Below are 22,170 nucleotides of genomic sequence, written 5' to 3' on the forward strand. Positions count from 1 at the left end.
TAAATGGCTTATCCTTATCCTTAGACTGTGACCCCTGGTTCTGGACTTCCCCAACATCGGGAACATTCTTCCTGCATCTAACCTGTCCAATCCCGTCAGAATTTTATATGTTTCTATGAGATCCCCTCTCATCCTTCTAAACTCCAGTGAATACAGGCCCAGTCGATCCAGTCTCTCCTCATATGTCAGTCCTGCCATCCCGGGAATCAGTCTGGTGAACCTTCGCTGCACTCCCTCAATAGCAAACACGTCCTTCCTCAGATTAGGAGACCAAAACTGAACACAATATTCCAGGTGAGGCCCTGTACAACTGCAGTAAGACCTCTCTGCTCCTATACTCAAATCCCCTAGCTATGAAGGCCAACATGCCATTTGCCACCTTCACCGCCTGCTTTACCTGCATGCCAATTTCAATGACTGATGTATCATGGTACCCAGGTCTCGCTGCACTTCCCCTTCTCCTAATCTGTCACCATTCAGATAATATTCTGCCTTCGTGTTTTTGCCACCAAAGTGGATAACCTCACATTTATCCACATTATACTGCATCTGCCACGCATTTTTCCACTCACTTAGCCCGTCCAAGTCACCCTGCAGCCTCTTAGCATTCCCCTCACAGCTCACACCGCCACCCAGCTTAGTGTCATCTGCAAACCTGGAGATATTACACTCAATTCCTTCATCTAAATCATTGATGCATATTGTAAATAGCTGGGGTCCCAGCACTGAGCCCTGCAGCACCAACTAGTCACTGCCTGCCATTCTGAAAAGGACCCGTTTATTCCAACTCTCTGCTTCCTCTATCCATGTCAATACATTACCCCCAATACCATGTGCTTTAATTTTGCACAGCAATCTCTTGTGTGGGACCTTGTCAAATGTCTTTTGAAAGTCCAAATATACCACATCTACTGGTTCTCCCTTGTCCACTCTACTAGTTACATCCTCAAAAATCCTAGAAGATTTGTCAAGCATGATTTCCCTTTCATAAATCCATGCTGACTTGAACCGATCCTGTCACTGCTTTCCACATGCGCTGCTATTTCATCTTTAATAATTGATTCCAACATTTTTCCCACTCCCGATGTCAGGCTAACCGGTCTATAATTCCCCATTTTCTCTCCCTCCTTTTTTAAAAAGTGGTGTTACCCACTTTATCCTCCAGTCCATAGAAACTGATCCAGAGTCGATAGCCTGTTGGAAAATGATCACCAATCATTTCTAGGGCCACTTCCTGGGTACTCTGGGATGCAGACTGAGGCCTTGGTTATTTATCGGCCTTCAATCCCGTCAATTTTCCTAACACAATTTCCTGACTTAATAAGGATTTCCTTCAGTTCCTCCTTCTCGCTAGACCCTCGGTCCCCTAGTATTTCCGGAAGGTTATTTGTGTCTTCCTTCGTGAAGACACAACCAAAGTATTTGTTCAATTTGTCTGCCATTTCTTTGTTCCTCATTATAAATTCACCTGATTCTGATTGCAAGGGACCTACCTTTGTCTTCACTAATCTTTTTCTCTTCACATATCTATAGAAGCTTTTGCATTCAGTTTTTATGTTCCCAGCAAGCTTCCTCTCATACTTTATTTTCCCCCTCTTAATTAAACCCTTTGTCCTCCTCTGCTGAATTTTAGCATTAGAGTGCTCAGTTAGGTAATCGCTGCTAGGGCAATATTTAGGATTGTTCAATTGACCTCAATGCTTCTAGGTTTGAGTAGTGAAAAATAATCAACTCAATTGCTGCTCCTGATCTCTATCCTCCAATGCCCTATGCAGGAAAGTGTAAGTTTGGACATCAGATGAGGACAGGATAGGCCTAAACTGTAATGTGCCCCATGAGAAAATAGCCATGTGACACTCGTTTTCCAGGGCACACATAATGAATGGTCACTTCACCAAAGAGCCAGTGAGCTTCTAACATCTACAGAACTGTATCCACTCAAGGTATAGTTCAATGGAGTCCTCAGGCTTAAGAATGAGTGTAACAAAAGGAAAACTGAAACTAAAGCTGGAGCAGACCTCCATTGCATTGACCCAACCTCACTACCTCCAAGTACCTCCCTTTCTATGATGTTGTAGCCACTGAGATCATAGGTTCTGAAAGTGGGAACTTGAGAACATGCATCAAGGAGATGAGTCATTAATTACATAACCCATATTTCATCAAAATAGATGTAATATTTTCAGGTAATATACAACTAAATAAAACAACCTGTTCTAAATGTTGCACAAGTTTAATCAATAATTTCTTTCAACACAATTATTTATGAAACCTAAGCAGGCATGATATAATCTATTACACCATCTAAAGGAAAATAATGTATTTAATTAAGTTACTGCAGAATGAAATTCAAACTTAATTCAAATTAGTATTGGCAGCTATATAATCACAATACATGATGGGATTGAAATCTATTGTTCAATATGGAAGTGTGCATGATGCATGCAATAAGGTAATAAAAAAAATCACCTCTTCATTTGTATTTATGGATAGAGAAAAGAACATTAGCACCCATGGCCACGATGTCTCTTGGGAAATTATTATTCCTAAATAAGGAAATGGGTTTAGCTTGCTGGGGTGTAAGATAATTCAAATTTGACACCAAGTATGGTTTGCAACTTAATCCTTTTATTGTGTTCGGCCAAGACTTTGACACATGCAATGTCTCTAAGCAGTAGACGTGCAGAGAAATAAACAATACTACCCCAGTTCCCGTCTGGGGTACAGATGTAACCTCAATCCTTTCGATTCTGACTCCACAAATTGTGAAGAGAAGCTCAAGATCTTTATAGGCCTCTAGTCACCCACACTGCCCTAGATGATTCATTATGGCATGACAGATGTTATTGTGAACAAGGCCTCCAGAAATGAGGAAGTTCTTACAAAACTTCCAGATGGTCAATCTGTTTACTATTGAGCATGCAACTAATCACCTTAGTCCCATTATCCATTTTCTTATTTCCTTATTTAATTCCGGGGCTCTACACCTTGAATGGCTTCTGGATCCACCCCCCCGCCCACTCCACAACTGACTTTGAATCTGGACATTGTTTCGTGGAAGCTCCAAACTGACTCTATGCTGTCCACAAATCTAATTCATGCCGCCTCAGGGACTTTAAACTTAGATCTGTTGCTTATTGTCTCCTCCCTGTTGTCGATCATCACATGACATGCCTAATCTCTGCTGTGTCGTTGTAATCCAAATTGCCTTTATTCCATTCACGTGCACATTTTGGCTGCCACTTTGGGCCCAAGTCCATTACTTTCATTTGCGCTCTTCAAATTCCAGCCTCTTGAGCATCCTTGATTATAATTGCTGAACCATTGGTGGCCGTGCCTTCTGATACCTAGGCCCTAAGCTCTGGAACTCCCTCCCTAAACCTCTCTGCCTCATTGCTTCTCTCCTCCTTTAAGACGCTCCTTAAAAATCCATCTCTGACCAAGCTTTTGATCACCTGCTCTAATTTCTTCTTTTGTGGCTCGGTGTCAACTTTTTGGTCTTATTATACTCCTGTGAAGCGCCTTGGGATGTTTTACTATGTTAAAGACGCTAGATTAATACAAGTTGTTGTTGTAGCATGCCCTGCTGGAGCCAATCTTGCCAAACTCCTTCTCATCCCACATCTCGCTCAACCACTGCCACCTTGGACTATGCGAGTGGATCAACAATCACTGCTTCTGTTCAAATATTCCTCTAGAATTTTTGCTCACTCACAAACAAGGTACTTGTCACACATAAGCTTATTATGGATGATTACATTGACTTTCTTGCTTTGATAGAAACTTGGCTCAGCTGATGACACCTTGCCCCTCACTGAAGCCTCCCTGCTTTGCTGTGCTTGCCATCACCTGAACCATCCAACTATCAAAATAGTTTGGTCGTTTTCACCAAGTCACACTTTGGCCTCTCTCTCTACTCCTCTGGCACTGACTTCCTAAAGCACCTCAATGTGTTCCACCCATCCTGCTTCTCCTTTAAAATTCTCATTCGCTAACACCCCAAGTTTCTCCCTGAGATATTCTCCCTCCCTCAGTATTTGCATTCCTCATGTTTGGTCATCTCTATCTCAGCTCTTCTTCTGAAAATCTCATCTATGCTTTTGTTACCTCCAGACTCTGCTATTCCAATATTCTCTTGGCTGGCCTCCCATCCTCCGTGAACTTCAGCTCATTGAAAGCTCTGCTGCTCATATCTTGCTCCAAGTCCCCATCACCCATCACTTCTGTTCTTATTGAGCTACATTGGCCCCAAACGTCTCAAATTTAAGATTCTCTTCCTCATACATAAATCCCTCTATAGCCTTGTTCGGTCCCATCCACATAACCTCCTCCAGTGCAACAACCTTCCCCCAGTCGTGCTAATGATATGTTAATGTCCAAAACTATGGCTGAGTATTCCCTCAGAACTTCTCTTGCTCTACTGTTGTAACTTTATCAGAGGTAAATATGATTTCCATTGCACTTCTGGTAAAGTTATGCCGGCAGTGCGGCAGCAGCTGTGAGGAAATATTCTGGCACATGTTATTCCCAGTAGATTGCCCATAAATGACAGAACTAGCACTCAACAAAAATTGCTGAGGAAATTAAGTTCTCCCAAGAGAAGATACGATTCCTTGTAAATGAAATGAAATAAAACAAAGCCAAGGAATGTAAAGCTTTCAGGCCAAAGAACAGCTTTGAACATTAGTATTTGGAACCATTGCGTAGGGTTGGCTGTGGGGTTAAGTGCTGGACAGTCCTGGACTGAGCCATGTAAATCAGGAAGGCACTAAGTAGAGGCTGTGGAGTCCTGCTGTAGGTGTGGGGAGATCCAAGGGAGGAGCAATAGCTTGGCAGTTCCTGATAGTTTCTGGCACCTACTACAATGCAACGATTAGAGTCTGTGCCCAGGGCATCTCCTGTCATGGAATCACAGACGGAGTGAAATCGGGATAATTTAGAGGGAAGAAAAATACAAAAGTATTTTTAAAAATCATTTTAAGTCTATACGCATTAAAAGAAAGACATTTAGGATAGGGTGCAGCAAAGTGATGCCCAATCACTCTGCCCTTTAGAGTGATGGGACTTATGTTCACTCCTCCCCATCTAAGACCCATTAAACTTTCTATCTTGGGTGTTGTGGCAGTACTGTGTGGAGGTTCGGTGCCTCCCGATGGTAGGAAGGGGATGAAATTAATAATAGTCACCTCTTGGTGGCATTGCTGGAATAGGTTTCTCTCTTTCATGACTTGTGATCTAAGGCGACTGGGATCATTGTGGAAAACGATAAAGCGATTTAATAATAATGGAGGGAAAGAAAATTGGAAAAGTACAGCTACTAAGAGAAAAAAAACAGAAAAGCACAACTATAAAGATGGAAAAATTAGAAGAAGGTAACAAGCAACACAAATGATAAGAAAATCAACAAACTACATGAAGTGGCAACATGAATAGCAAAAAGAAATAAACATTTTTGGACTAGATTTTCTCTGACAGCAATGCTAACTGCCACCTCCTTGCCCTGTCGCCTTGGGTGCAAGGCCACTGGCCCAGTCGATAGCATCCCTAGTTGCCCAGTGGCAGTCACCAAAGGGCCTGCAGAGGCCCTCCCATTAACTGAAGTGGAGGGGTGTTGCAGCGCATTAGAACTACATGGATGGTCGGCACAGCATGGCTTCTTTAGCATGCCACTGGACTCAGCGCCACGCTGTCGCTCTGGGAGTGTCCCTCCAACGAGGTGGAGCAGCGGAGACGGTGCTCCGCCTCGTTTCTGGGGGGCACGCTCCAATTCCGTGTCGGGGGCTAGATTTCCGGGCCAGGCAATAAAAGCCCCGGAAAATTACTGCCCCCAATCGGGTCACGGGGCAATTTCACCCCCAAATTTGTCTCTTGAACCAGATGGATATTGCTTTGATTGAGATATGCTGAAATATGTTATTACTAATTCTCTTTCTCTGGTTTCTGCACAACATTAATGGTACACTTTGGGAGATGCTTTCTTTTTAGGTTCTACTGTAGCTAATTATCTGCAAGTTGTTTTTGTAATTTGTACACATCAATATCTCTGTACATAAAATCTCACAAAATTAAGGAGGTTGAGTTTATTTGCAGAGCTCTCTTGTACTTTATGGATTTAATTTTATTTGGCTAATTTTGTCTAAATGTTTTAAAATTACAGTTTGAAAAAATGGTGGTAGAATAACTGTCATATTTTCAGTGGGATATTGAGTTCTCAAGGGTAAACATCTTTGACAACTTTGGTGATTATGTTTTGTACGTGTGACAGAACAAGATCAAGATCAGGCATGTCAGCGCTAGGAAATCAAACAAACTTCCACTTTTTGACATTGCATTGTGAGTGATTTTGCCAGACACAACGGTATCAAACACACTTTGGTAGCTCCATATCATCCTGCTTTGAATGGTGCATACATTACTAAACTACTACGTACATATGCTACTAAACTAGTAGCCCATTTGATCAAAATTGTAATCTCCAAGTCCAGCTTATCCTGTATCTTGACTTTATTCACTATCATCTTTATTATGGTTTTTTGGAGTTTTTTTACTTATAATTAACTATGAAGAGCAACACTGTCTTGAAAGTTAATGTTACCAACTATGTAATACTTATAGTGCAATATTATTTTGGTCATAGTTCTCTTTACTGGAGTTATTCCAAACTTACATTTTCCACAGTTTATCGATATAGACTACCTGCACCTCCAAGGAATTGTGTAGGCACGTCTTTTTTTTTAAGATTTTGGTTCATGCACCTTGATACTGAAAAAAATCCAACAAATATGAGACCATCCTGGCAATTTGAGACAGATCCAGAATGTTGCGTTTGAATAGTCACCCAACCGTGCTCACATTCTCACTTGCTTCCCTAACTCTCTCCACCTGGACAATGTGAGTTCGAAGCAACCTCAACTTGTTGCTTCAATCATAAGATATTTCCATGAAATATTTTTCATATGTTGCAGATGGGTATTATCACATTCTGATTGAGAACTATTTTCCTTTGAAAACTCTTTTAAAAAAAAATTATGTTCAGATTCTTAACATTCTAAATACATCAGAGAATGTAATTAGTACTCTCCCTGCCTCCAGCTACAGTGCAACCAACCTGGAAAAGAATATTGTATAATATTAAACCTACCTTGTTTTTAGCTCTTTATCTAATTCTTTGTAATTCAAATTTAGTGTGTGATACAAACAGAATGCACAATGCAGAGCTATAACATTAGGAAGCTTTAAGGTCAGTCGACTCACTTGTGGGATATAAATCCCACCCCATGGATCTTTATAAAGTGTTCTTTATGTCCAGTACTGTAACTCCTATAAAGTGAGCCTGTTCCTGTCACTGTTCAAATGCTGTTTCCGTTTTAGGTTTCTCCCTGCGAGAAATGCCGCTGTGAGCCCAATGGGGAAGTGCACTGTTCCGTAGCAGAATGTGCTCAGATTGAATGTGTGGATCCAGTATACGAACCAGAGCAGTGCTGCCCTATCTGCAAAGATGGTATGTGCTTTCCAAAAATAACTGCACTATTTTCATTTATTCTAAATTGTGCATGACTGGCAATTCAAACATCAAATATTGTATATAAACTAATTGTAAATGAGGAATTTATTTGACGATGATTGATTATTATATCTTATAGTACATATTTTGACATCATGTGGTAATATTACTCAATTATGATGATTCAGGCTCTCTCTCAACACTTTCTTCACACTTACATCAAAAGATAGCCTTTTTAGGAATACCTCATCTCCCATGATCCAAGATTTATAATGGCATGCACGAAGTGAATGGCTTAGCATGCCACAGGATTAACAATGACCCTATTACCGAGTTATTTTACATACAGGTTTCACATGAGCTACCTACCATGTATGTGTCCTCTTCGCTAGGCAGAAAAACATCAGGCTGTCAGACCATATATTTCAGGCTAAATTACTAGTTGAACTTATTGCAAGAAGCAAAATGCAAATGCAGCAGAACAAGGTTAAACCTACACACAACTGATTTTGTGATTTGAAGAAAAAACAAATCTCTCGAGAATGTTAAAATCTGTTTTCAGAATCTTTAACCTGAATCCTTTGATGAGCTTTTACGTGGGTCAAACCTCTTTCTCACCAACAAATTGTGGGAATACAGATGAACTGAGTGAACTGAAGGACAAAGAGAGCTAGCAGCCAAATATATTGTTCCGTACAGCATTTCACATCAGATCAAAGCAGTCCTTTTTCCTGTTGGCAGGTTTCTATCCCAATTCTTTCTCAACACGCAAATAATCAATATTAATGACTTCTTTTTCTCATGTGGATGGACAGCTGATTATTGTTATCTGGAAAGTATTTATTAAGTCAGTCTTCAGGCAAAGCCTAGTGAAATTTTGTATGTGGTACAGCAGCTCCTTTAACAATGGTGGTAATTATAGGCAACTAACTCCAATCTGCCCTTAGCCAGTATTATCATTTCACTTTATTCACAGATCGCAGCAAAAACAGAACAGGAAGTCCTAGCAGCAAAAATTATATTTTAAGATTGTTGTACATTGACCTAATTAAACTTCATATGAAATTGGATGATATAGAAATATGTTAAAGCATGATACAGGATGGAGTTCACAATTCATCATAAATTCCATATATTTCCCCATAAGGAATATATATATTTTTTTAAATAATGAAGAGGGGTGGCCCGGAGAGTACCATTCCATTTTTATTATAATTAAATTATTTTATTTTACAATCTAGGAACATTAATAATGCTCAAAACTCACCAATGCCTAAATCTCAACAATAGTACATAAACAATTGATCAACTTATGTGCTAAATTTGGGATGAATGTTTTGAGATGGGCATTTTAGGAACTGTACCATTAATAAAAGAGTTTTTTTTTAAAAAGTAACCGTCTTACCAGATCTCCCAAGTGCATTTTTCAGCAAACTAACAAAAACTTAATGCAGACAGCATTCACGGGCTGGACGATTTCACATTCCTCATCAATAACAACAATGTTGGTTGAAGGTGGGGCGAAGATAAATAAGGAACTAAAAATGATCTGTATTTTATATCAGGGAGTTCACTATAGATTGTTGATTTGGATTGGCTTGTTTGTCCTGTTTGTTTCTTTTCTTCTCCTCCTCCAATGCCATGTCTCCCTTGATTCTTTCTCACACTTAATACTATTCATCAGCCTAACTTCTTTCCGTCATTGTGCGAGGCTCAAGTTCCTTTAAAACTAAACCATATTCTCCTTCTGTGCCTCCATCAATATTCTCTGCTATACCTATTTTTCTCGGAGCAACTTTCTCTCCCCCTGTATTGGGGGACCATTTTGTCCAGTTCACTCCTTAGTTGGTTACCTTCTCTAATCTTGCCCTTCTGCCCAATCTCTTCCACAGCCCAACCAGCTGATCATCAATCACTAACCCATTCAGTTCACCTCCCAGAATGTTCCTTGTGAAAAAGGTGCCTACCATTAATGACCTCATAGTTGATGAATGTAACTGAAAGAAACTTGTCTCATGGGCAGTGATTCTTCCACCTGGTTTCCCTGCCTGCCAATTCATGTCATCACTTGCCCAGCACAAACTGCTATGGCAGTGCTGTAGGTCTTATTGCTGATGCCCATTTTGGCCTTTCCTTTTCGACTGGCATTTTCTTGTTTAATTGATTTTTGGGATGTGTGTAATGGCGGCAAGGCCACATTTATTAGTCATTCTTAGTTGCCCTCACAGTCTGGCATCACTCATGGTCATGTTTTCTGGTGCTAACCCACAAATTACAAAATTGAATTTCATGACTTGCCATAGTGGGATTTGAACCAACAACCTCCACTTTCTAGTCCAGTATAATAACTACTACACTACCTCCTTTGACTACCTCTCCCACTTTGATCCTTGTTTTGTACTATCCTCTAAAACCACAGACTAACTTCCTCATCAAAATGTCTCCCCTCCTTTCTCCCTTAGCTTAGATATTTTCAATTCTTCCCTCTCCTCTATCTTCTCTGCCCTCCTATCTTCACTCAATTTTATCATTCACACAAACTCTCCCATTGTACCCATGACTACCCGCTTGACCCCATCATCTTTCATCTCTGCTCCCAAGACCTTGGTCACTAAAAAAGCTATCTCGCCACTTGCTTATTTTTTTTCAATCCACATTCTCTTACTTTCCTCTAACATCAGTAGTTTCACCATCTTCCCTCAACCAACTCGCTCACTAATTTACTCTCAAACTCTCATCTCCCTCTCCTTAGCCTTTGTACCTTTCATGATACCACATCTGCTGTTGGCTTGTTAAGCTGAAACCTTGCCTCTGCCTTTGACGCAGTCATCACCACTAAATCACTCACCACCCCCACCAATACCATTCCCCATGGAACAGTCCCCATCTTCACTCCCTCAAATCAGAGAGCCTCAAACCTGAATGTACTAGGTGCACAACCATTCTAGTTATTATTCACCAAATTTGAATTGACCATACCAAGCAATCCTATACCTCACTCTCTTCAGCCAAGATTTCCTACTTCAGAATTCTGGAGGTTAAAGATAACCCAAAAATATGTTTCTCTGACTTTCACCTCTTTCCTCACCTTCTCCAATCTCATTTAGAATACCAAGTGCAAAGAGCCCATGAATTTCTTTATCTTTAAGATTGAACTGCCTCTGCTGCCAACTCTTTCTCTTCACTTATTCCCAACCTTCCATAAATCTCTTGACTACTCTACCCCAATCTTCTATCACTCTGCAGCTTTCCTCCCATCCCTCTTCACCATCTCAAAGGGCCAACTATTCCATGAGATCTCCTCCTGCTCTCTTGATCTGTTCCTCACTCAATTCTTGACCACTTAACTAGCTCTGCTAGTCTCCATGCTAGCCAACATTGTTAATGGCTCTTTCCTCAGCTACTGTCCCACTCTCTTTCAAAATTACCATCATCACCCCTCTCCTTAAAAGACAAATCATCAACCCAATTGTCACATTCCTTTTTCTCTCTAAGATCTTCAAAAGTGTCATCATTTCCCAACTCTGTGCCCTTCTCTCAAAATTCCCCATTCCAAACTCTAGTCTGATTCTGTCCTTCTCATGTAACAAGACTGCTCTGATCAAAGTTGCAAATTACATCCTCTGTTATCCTTGACTACTCCATAGATTTGATATGGTTGACCTTGTTATCCATTTCCAAAGCCTCTCCTTCATTGCATAGCCTCATGAGACTGCCCGTGGGCAGTTTCACAACTATCTATCTAAACACAGTCAGCAGATCTCCAGCAGTGGACAATCTTTCCAACCCACCACACTCCAGCCAGTTCAGTCCAAATATGGCATTTGGGATTATAGGGCCTGAAATTGGTGGAATTACTAGAATGCCGCCAAGTTTTCTCGGCGGTCTCCCTGGTTTCTGGGCGGAGTGAGTTTGGTGGAGTCCTCCCGCCAGCAGGGAGAGAAGACCGCTAGGTACCGTCCGCTGGCGTGCACCGGGGTGCACCATCTAGAAGAGTCCTCCCACCCGCTGAGCTGCCAGTTTGGTCCGGGCGGACCTCCGCTGCAGCAGGGGAAAAGACCGCCACATGGAGGCAGGTCTAACCTCCAACGGTAAGTATGAAGACCTGCAAAAAAAGTTTAGTCCACTTTTCTTTTTTTTTGCAGGGATTCAGATGGATGGGGCCCCCTGAAGAATTTCTAGTGTTTTTTTAATATTTTGAAACTGTTTTATTTCATCAGTTCCCTCTCTCTGAGCCTGACTCAATACTTGGCGTTACTTTGCCGAGGATTGCATTTTCCACCGAATCGGCGCACAAGTCCCATTTTTGCTGGTAGGCGGTCTTTCTCAGATTTTTCCCTGAAACTTCCACCCAAAGTACTGTCAGGATCTCAGCGGTCCTTTGGATGGTACTTGGGCGGAATTTAGCTTTCACCAATTTTGGGCCCATAGGACCCCAATTTCAATGTTAAATGGGCCTACTGCCTGACTCATGGCCTGCTCCACTATAAAGCAGTTGGCCCAATGAACACTGTCATGGCCACAGTAATGGCAGCAATGTGATGATAATTCATTGACTACCATTTTTGGGGTGCTACCATCAATTCCGCCAAGCAGAAGGGTTGAAAATTCAGCCCCATGATGCATTGTTTGCTTGCTGTCAGTTTATTCCCTTATCTCTTTTCCTTTCCTGAAGGTGATGAGTCATGGTCAGGGTCCTGATCCATGGGGTGCCAGCAGCCCTTTCCCAAGTGAGCATTCTTCATGTAAGTGTCAGGAGGCATTGCAGTGAAGCCTCTTCTTCTTCTCATCTTATGTCCACCTATGTGCTCTTTCCAGCACAGGTCACTGAACAGTGATGGGGTCGATACCCAGTCCCGGAAAAATGAGGTTAACTATAACATCCCTGGCATTGACTATAATTGGCTAACTTAGCACAGACCAGAGACCGAACTAGAGGGGGTGGGAGGGGAGTGTTCTGCACAGTGCATTTTCCCAATTCAATGCTTTGAATGGAAAGAGGTGGTGGCCAGAGACTCCACCTCTTACAAGGCTTTGTGGCATTGCAGACATTAGGCTGGGATCCAGATAGACCAGTACTTACCTAATTTCAAGCCCTTCTGGTGTACTCCCACTGAACTTATGGCAGAAGTGCACTGAGAGGCTGTAGATTTTCAGTCCCAGGTGCCAGATTTGCTAAATGCCTATGCCTTTGAAGTGCTACTGTTCAAGTGGTTGTGTTCAATTTTGAGAGTATGCAATGCAAGCCTGCAAGGGAATTGTGTATTTTGTCTTTCAAGAAGGTGGAATGTATAAAAAGGGCCTATTTAAAGTGTTTTGCAGCTCCACGCCCCATTGTAATGCAACATGCACCTCAGGGCAACGTCTTTCTACTTTCAGAAATGTTACAAAGCATTTATGTTAAGTAGTCTTTGGTTACAATTTTAATAACTTGTTCCCCACATGTTTTCAAAATCAGTACATCTTAACTTTCATAACTTGCTGACCTTTGCCTCCATCTCTCCTGACAGTACAAATTACTCAACTGAAATATGCATACAACAATTACATAATTATTCACTCATTTAGATGCAAGTATTCTGCAGTGAGGTGAATGTTACAAAGTAGTACGAGTACACTAAGATTAACAAAGTTACAAATTGCAAATTTCCTGCAATGCACAAATGATTTGCTGACTAGTAAAATATTTTGGAAATTGTATCCTATTTGCCCTTGCTAGTTGGTTACAGTATCCTGTAAAGTAGACAGTTTTTGTCTAAGAGTACAGCTCCTGTTTCTGCATTCAAAAAGCATTGTAACATTGATTTTAGTGGTCCCTAAAGAAGAATTAGCTCTATATTGCAAGGCTTCAAGAAACACGAAGCAACTTGGCATTATAGTATGATTGCTGGGTCAGAGCAGCAGTATGTTCCCCTCAAGCCTTCGTCAAAATTGTTCCTGCTTTTCTGCCAGTCTGCAAACCACCCTTCTCTCTGGATTGGCTACACAAAGCTTTATATATTCTAAGGTAGGGACTTTCTATTGTTTAGTTGACAAGTACAAACCCATAGCTATCACATGAGTGTGCAATCGGGAAGTCTTTAATCAGTCACCCTCTGTTGCAAACAATTACATAAAGGAAGCCATTAATCATTTAGTTGGACTATTAGAATTCAGACTGCAAATTATGCAATTAAAGAAAATAATCAACCAGCTTTTCTAGAACAGCTGTTAATATTCCCTAAATTGCAGTAAGATCTCACAACATAGACCATTTTGTACAGTACATTGCTATAATCAATATTAGTTTTTAAAAGAATCCAGTTCTAATAGCGAATATTCTGAACTTGTGAAGACGCCAAGACTAAAACCCTGTTCTCCTGAGATTCAGTCTGGTATGGCTTATATGCATGTTCTTTATTTGCTGTAAAGTCCTCTCCTGCTCCTTTCAGATAAACATTCTCAGTCATAAAACAAGCAATTGTTCTTTACAGATTGGGTCTTGCGTGCTGATTTTCAGAAACTGTTGCTCTTATTACAGGTTCTTTTATGTCATTCCAACTACTAATTAGGATGAAGAAGACAGCAGTGCATCGTGTATACAATTTATTTTTATTTACAAGACAAAATTAATTGATCACCATGGGGTTTTGATGCAATGAAAATTAAAAGATTAAAGCAGACTTATGTCCTCAATATTTAATAATACCATCTCTGTTGTTAAACTGGAATTCTGTAGCGGGGCAGAGTGCAGCCCATGGAGACATGAGATAAAAGATAATTTTGTAAAGAAAGAACTTGCATTCATATAGCACCTTTCATAATCTCAGGACGTCACAAAGTGATTTACAGCCAATGAGATACACTTGAAGTTTAGTCACTGTTGTAACATAGGAAACACGGCAACAAATTTGCACACAGGTCAGGTGGGAAGGGAGGAAGGGAAAGGTGGCAATGAAGTGGAAAAAAACTTTGCGACTGGTGCCATTACCATACACTGGGCAGGTTGTCAAAGAGTCTAAGGGTACTCCAGCGGGCCCACCCTGATGGAGAACTGGAAACCACAGGAGGTCTAGGAAGGACCTGACCAGACAATCAGCAGGTTAACTCTGCAACTCCAAAAGGATGTATTATGCTGTCTCTAGAACGTAATTGATTACGAGCTCCATGCTAAATTTTGGGTCCTTTGTTAGGCCCTTAATGGAATCTATTCCTGAGTCTATCACGAGGTGGACTGAACGGAATTTCCTGGGAAAGTCGAGAAACTCACTCAGCTATAACTCCTTAATGTTCTTTTGAAGTGTAGTTACTATTGTGATGTAGGAAATGCGGCAGCCAGTTTGTGCACAGCAAGGTCTCGTACACAGCAATGGGTTAATGACCAGATAATTTGTTTTAATGATGTTGGCTGAGGGATAAATATTGGCCAGGACACCTGCTCTTCTTCAAAATAGTGCCATGGAATCATTTACATCGACCTGAAAGGGTAGATGGGTCTTCAATTTAGCGCCTCATCTGAGAGACAGCACCTTCGACAGTATAGCACTCCTTCAGTACTGCACTGGAATGTCAGCCTAGATTTTGTGCTCAAGTCTTGGGAGTGGGACTTGAAGCCACAACCTTCTGACTCAGAGACCAGAGTAATTTTATAGTTGAAATCCAGGGTCAAGGTTGGCTTTCTCAACTCTCCACTTTATCAGCGGTAGTAATGAATAATATTTGAGAGGCAAGTCTTTCAATGTTCATATGTATAGTTAATCAGCAGAAGTTCAAAATAACAATTTATGAAAATGGATTTAGCACTAGCCTCATATGTTACTGCTCACCCAAAGCAAAATATATACACAATATATGCTTTCATTTGGAGCCCTGAATTTCCTACTCAATGATCTGATTGCAGTTGGCCCAGATTTTTCACTTTCATGAAATTGGGGCACATCTCTGGCATAACCAGACTTTCATCTGACACAACGATGCGCTCATGATCCTGATCAATCTGCCTGCCTCCGCCAAGTGTGGAGGCAGAGTTTTGTTGTGGCAGGCCTTGGAGACTCCAGTGTAGTGAAATGCTGCTGCAGACCTCAAGAGTTGTCAGTAAAAGACGGACTTTATTTTATTTTTAAATTTGGCGATCTTTGCTATGCAATCAAATGATCGCATTGGTTTTCGAGAGTTTTAGGGCTGTATTTTCCCAACCTAGCCATGACTACGACCCAGTTTCCTGCATCAGGAACATTAAGTATTCATGTCGAGCTCCTGACAGGATTCCTGTCAGCAAGCGGGAGCCTGTCAACGTACCTAAGGAAAATCAAGCAGTTGCTGAAATGGGAGTGCTGCTGCAACACCCGCAGAGACAGGAGGCATCATTAAAAGGACCTAAAGGTCCCTGGACAGAACTTTGACTGAGGCCTCAGCCTAGTCTAAGGCCTTCAGCATGTAAGTGATTGGAGGGAGAGGAGGTCTCTCCATTTGCCACATTCGAGCCATTCAAGCCTCCAGCATTGCAGTTCTAGGAAGCAGCAAGAACAGGGGCAGGCGGGAGGGGAATTTACAAGCAGCATGGGTGGGAAGTTCAGATCAGGGCAGTGAGATGGGGGTTTTTCGGGCGAGAGAGCAGTGGGACATCCAGCCCCTAAACCATCAATACTATTTTTCACTGCCAAAGCAATGCTGGACACTAGAGAGGAAGAGGAACCCCTAGTGTCCAGCATATTGTAAACCGCCCACCTCCTGGCAGGAAATCAGAAGGATGTAGAAGTTATCAGGAATACAGTGCAGCATGTTCCCAACCCTTTTTTACTCCCAGCTCCCCAAATTATGTCAAAAATTCTGCAGACAGGACAAGAAGACTCAAGTGTTTACAAAATAAATTTGTCTTTTTCTGAACACTGACTAAATGCCTTTGTGTACTGAATAGTATTGAGAATTGGCTTTTGATTTTGTCAGTTGATTATAACTGAGCTCCATTGTGTTAAAGATCCTATGGCCTCAGGTTCTACTGCTTTGCAAGGACTGAAATTTGTTTACTTTAATATTACAACTCAGTTGCCTTGATCACTCAAAGCTCAGAACTGAGGATGATCCCACTTAAGTCATCATCATAGGCAGTCCCTCAAAGCGACACTTCGAAGGAAACACTTAAGTACCATCATAAGAACATAAGAAATAGGAACAGGGGTAGGCCATACGGCCCCTCGAGCCTGCTCCACCATTCAATAAGATCATGGCTGCTCTGATCATGGACTCAGCTCCACTTCCCCGCCTGCTCCCCATAACATAAGAACATAAGACATAAGAATTAGGAACAGGAGTAGGCCATCTAGCCCCTCGAGCCTGCTCCACCATTCAACAAGATCATGGCTGATCTGGCCGTGGACTCAGCTCCACTTACCCACCCGCTCCCCATAACTGTTAATTCCCTTATTGGTTAAAAATCTATCAATCTGTGACTCGAATACATTTAATGAGCTAGCCTCAACTGCTTCCTTGGGCAGAGAATTCCACAGATTCACAACCCTCTGGGAGAAGAAATTCCTTCTCAACTCGGTTTTAAATTGGCTCCCCCGTATTTTGAGGCTGTGCCCCCTAGTTCTAGTCTCCCCGACCAGTGGAAACAACCTCTCTGCCCCTATCTTGTCTACCCCTTTCATTATTTTAAATGTTTCTATAAGATCACCCTCATCCTTCTGAACTCCAACGAGTAAAGACCCAGTCTACTCAATCTATCATCATAAGGTAACCCCCTCATCTCTGGAATCAGCCTAGTGAATCGTCTCTGTACCCCTTCCAAAGCCAGTATATCCTTCCTTAAGTAAGGTGACCAAAACTGCACGCAGTACTCCAGGTGCGGCCTCACCAATACCCTATACAGTTGCAGCAGGACCTCCCTGCTTTTGTACTCCATCCCTCTCGCAATGAAGGCCAACATTCCATTCACTTTCCTGATTACCTTCCTGAGGAACCAACTAGTAGGGGGGAGGCCATCTTAGACTGGGTGTTGTATAATGAGAGAGGATTAATTAGCAATCTCATTGTGCGAGGCCCCTTGGGGAAGAGTCACCATAATATGGTGGAATTCTGCATTAGGATGGAGAGTGAAACAGTTAATTCAGAGACCATGGTCCAGAAGTTAAAGAAGGGTAACTGTGAAGGTATGAGGCGTGAATTAGCGAGGATAGATTGGCGAATGATACTTAAGGGGTTGACTGTGGATGGGCAATGGCAGACATTTGGAGACCGCATGGATGAACTGCAACAATTGTACATTCCTGTCTGGCGTAAAAATAAAAAAGGGAAGGTGGCTCAACCGTGGCTATCAAGGGAAATCAGGGATAGTATTAAAGCCAAGGAAGTGGCATACAAATTGGCCAGAAATAGCAGCGAACCCGGGGACTGGGAGAAATTTAGAACTCAGCAGAGGAGGACAAGGGTTTGATTAGGGCAGGGAAAATGGAGTACGAGAAGAAGCTTGCAGGGAACATTAAGACGGATTGCAAAAGTTTCTATAGATATGTAAAGAGATAAAGGTTAGTAAAGACAAATGTAGGTCCTCTGCAGTCAGAATCAGGGGAAGTCATAACGGGGAACAAAGAAATGGCAGACCAATTGAACAAGTACTTTGGTTTGGTATTCACTAAGGAGGACACAAACAACCTTCCGGATATAAAAGGGGTCAAAGGGTCGAGTAAGGAGGAGGAACTGAGGGAAATCCTTATTAGTCGGGAAATTGTGTTGGGGAAATTTATGGGATTGAAGGCCGATAAATCCCCAGGGCCTGATGGACTGCATCCCAGAGTACTTAAGGAGGTGGCCTTGGAAATAGCAGATGCATTGACAGTCATTTTCTAACATTCCATAGACTCTGGATCAGTTCCTATCGAGTGGAGGGTAGCCAATGTAACCCCACTTTTTAAAAAAGGAGGGAGAGAGAAAACAGGGAATTATAGACCGGTCAGCCTGACCTCAGTAGTGGGTAAAATGATGGAATCAATTATTAAGGATGTCATAGCAGCGCATTTGGAAAGAGGTGACATGATAGGTCCAAGTCAGCATGGATTTGTGAAAGGGAAATCATGCTTGACAAATCTTCTGGAATTTTTTGAAGATGTTTCCAGTAGAGTGGACAAGGGAGAACCAGTTGATATGGTATATTTGGACTTTCAGAAGGCTTTCGACAAGGTCCCACACAAGAGATTAATGTGCAAAGTTAAAGCACATGGGATTGGGGGTAGTGTGCTGACATGGATTGAGAACTGGTTGTCAGACAGGAAGCAAAGAGTAGAAGTAAATGGGTACTTTTCAGAATGGCAGGCAGTAACTAGTGGGGTGCCGCAAGGTTCTGTGCTGGGGCCCCAACTGTTTACACTGTACATTAATGATTTAGACGAGGGGATTAAATGTAGTATCTCCAAATATGCGGATGACACTAAGTTAGGTGGCAGTGTAAGCTGTGAGGAGGATGCTATGAGGCTGCAGAGTGACTTGGATAGGTTAGGTGAGTGGGCAAATGCATGGCAGATGAAGTATAATGTGGATAAATGTGAGGCTATCCACTTTGGTGGTAAAAACAGAGAGACAGACTATTATCTGAATGGTGACAGATTAGGAAAAGGGGAGGTGCAACGAGACCTGGGTGTCATGGTACATCAGTCATTGAAGGTTGGCATGCAGGTACAGCAGGCGGTTAAGAAAGCAAATGGCATGTTGGCCTTCATAGCGAGGGGATTTGAGTACAGGGGCAGGGAAGTGTTACTACAGTTGTACAGGGCCTTGGTGAGGCCACACCTGGTGTATTGTGTACAGTTTTGGTCTCCTAACTTGAGGAAGGACATTCTTGCTATTGAGGGAATGCAGCGAGGGTTCACCAGACTGATTCCCGCGATGGCGGGACTGACCTATTAAGAAAGACTGGATCAACTGGGCTTGTATTCACTGGAGTTCAGAAGAATGAGAGGGGACCTCATAGAAACGTTTAAAATTCTGATGGGTTCAGAAAGGTTAGATGCAGGAAGAATGTTACCAATGTTGGGGAAGTCCAGAACCAGGGGTCACAATCTAAGGATAAGGGGTAAAACATTTCGGACCGAGATGAGGAGAAACTTCTTCACCCAGAGAGTGGTGAACCTGTGGAATTCTCTACCACAGAATGTTGTTGAGGCCAATTCACTAAATATATTCAAAAAGGAGTTAGATGAAGTCCTTACTACTAGGGGGATCAAGGGATATGGCGAGAAAGCAGGAATGGGGTACTGAAGTTGCATGTTCAGCCATGAACTCATTGAATGGCGGTGCAGGCTAGAAGGGCCGAATGGCCTACTCCTGCACCTATTTTCTATGTTTCTATGTTTACCTGCTGCACCTGCAAACTAACTTTTTGGGATTCATGCACAAGGACCCCCAGGTCCCTGTGCACTTCAGCATGTTGTAATTTCTCCCCATTCAAATAATATTCCTTTTTACTGGTTTTTTTCCCAAGGTGGATGACCTCACACTTTCCGACATTGTATTCCATCTGCCAAACCTTAGCCCATTCGCTTAACCTATCCAAATCTCTTTGCAGCCTCTCTGTGTCCTCTACACAACCCGCTTTCCCACTAATCTTTGTGTCATCTGCAAATTTTGTTACACTACACTCTGTCCCCTTTTCCAGGTCATCTATGTATATTGTAAACAGTTGTGGTCCCAGCACCGATCCCTGTGGCACACCACTAACCACCGATTTCCAACCCGAAAAGGACCCATTTATCCCGACTCTCTGCTTTCTGTTCGCCAGCTAATTCTCTATCCATGCTGATACATTTCCTCTGACTCCGCGTACCTCTATCTTCTGCAGTAACCTTTTGTGTGGCACCTTATCGAATGCCTTTTGGAAATCTAAATACACCACATCCATCGGTACACCTCTATCCACCATGCCCGTTATATTCTCAAAGAATGCCAGTAAATTAGTTAAACATGATTTCCCCTTCATGAATCCATGCTGTGTCTGCTTGATTGCACTATTCCTATCTCGATGTCTCGCTATTTCTTCCTTCATGATAGTTTCAAGCATTTTCCCCACCACAGATGTTAAACTAACCAGCTTATAGTTACCTGCCTTTTGTCTGCCCTCTTTTTTAAACAGAGGCGTTACATTGCTGCTTTCCACTCCGCTGGTACCTCCCCAGAGTCCAGAGAATTTTGGTAGATTATAACAAATGCATCTGCTATAACTTCCGCCATCTCTTTTAATACCCTGGGATGCATTTCATCAGGACCAGGGGACTTGTCTACCTTGAGTCCCATTAGCCTGTCCAGCACTACCCCCCTAGTGATAGTGATTGTCTCAAGGTCCTCCCTTCCCACATTCCTGTGACCAGCAATTTTTGGCATGGTTTTTGTGTCTTCCACTGTGAAGACCGAAGCAAAATAATTGTTTAAGGTCTCAGCCATTTCCACATTTCCCATTATTAAATTCCCCTTCTCATCTTCTAAGGGACCAACATTTACTTGAGTCACTCTTTTCCGTTTTATATATCTGTAAAAGCTTTTACTATTTGTTTTTATGTTTTGCGCAAGTTTATCTTCGTAATCTATCTTTCCTTTCTTTATTGCTTTTTTAGTCATTCTTTGCTGTTGTTTAAAATTTTCCCAATCTTCTAGTTTCCCACTAACTTTGGCCACCTTATACTCATTGGTCTTTAATTTCATACTCTCCTTTATTTCCTTGGTTATCCACGGCTGGTTATCCCTTCTCTTACCGCCCTTCTTTTTCACTGGAATATTTTTTTGTTGCGCACTATGAAAGAGCTCCTTAAAAGTCCTCCACTGTTCCTCAATTGTGCCACCGTTTAGTCTGTCTTTCCAGTCTACTTCAGCCAACTCTGCCCTCATCCCACTGTCGTCCCCTTTGTTTAAGCATACTATGCTTCGTCACCCTCAATCTGTATTACAAATTCAACCATACTGTGATCACTCATTCTGAGAGGATCTTTTGCGAGGAGATCGTTTATTTTTCCTGTCTCATTGCACAGGACCAGATCTAAGATAGCTTGCTCCCTTGTCGGTTCTGTAACATACTGTTCTAAGAAACAATCCCGTATGCATTCTATGAATTCCTCTTCCAGGCTACCCCGTGCGATTTGATTTGACCAATCGATATGTAGGTTAAAAATCCCCCATGGCTACTGCCGTTCCTTTTTCACATGCCTCCATTATTCCCTTGATTATTGCCCGCCCCACCATGAAGTTATTATTTGGGGGCCGATAAACTACGCCCACCAGGGGATAACCCATTATCCCCTTATAGTTTAAAAAACTGTCCGTTTCTGTCTTAAATTTATTCAATATCCCAGCTTCCACAGCTCTCTGAGGCAGCAAATTCCTCAGAGTTACAACCCTCTGAGAGAAGAAATTTCTCCTCATCTCAGTTTTAAATGGGCGGCCCCTTATTCTAAGATCATGCCTTTTAGTTCTACTCTCCCACATCAGTGGAAACATCCTCTCTGCATCCACCTTGTCAAACCCCTCATAATCTTATACGTTCCGATAAGCTCACCTGAATTCCAATGAGTAGAGGCCCAACCTACTCAACCTTTCCTCATAAGTCAACCCCCTCATCCCCGGAATCAACTTAGTGAACCTTCTCTGAACTGCCTCCAAAGCAAGTATAACCTTTCGTAAATATGGAAACCAAAACTGCACGCAGT

The 22,170-nt window shown here is 42.1% G+C and overlaps 1 protein-coding gene across 1 annotated transcript in view; it reads left to right on the top strand.

The window, feature by feature from the left end:
- vwc2 (von Willebrand factor C domain containing 2) overlaps positions 1 to 22,170 on the top strand; it is a 234,895-nt gene that overhangs the window by 47,470 nt on the left and 165,255 nt on the right. Inside the window, exon 2 of the mRNA XM_070880214.1 lies at positions 7,372 to 7,501. Coding sequence (XP_070736315.1) covers positions 7,372 to 7,501 — 130 coding nt within the window. The remainder of the gene's footprint in view (positions 1 to 7,371; positions 7,502 to 22,170) is intronic.

Source organism: Pristiophorus japonicus, chromosome 5, assembly GCF_044704955.1.
Source record: "Pristiophorus japonicus isolate sPriJap1 chromosome 5, sPriJap1.hap1, whole genome shotgun sequence".
NCBI classification, from domain to species: Eukaryota; Metazoa; Chordata; class Chondrichthyes; family Pristiophoridae; genus Pristiophorus; species Pristiophorus japonicus.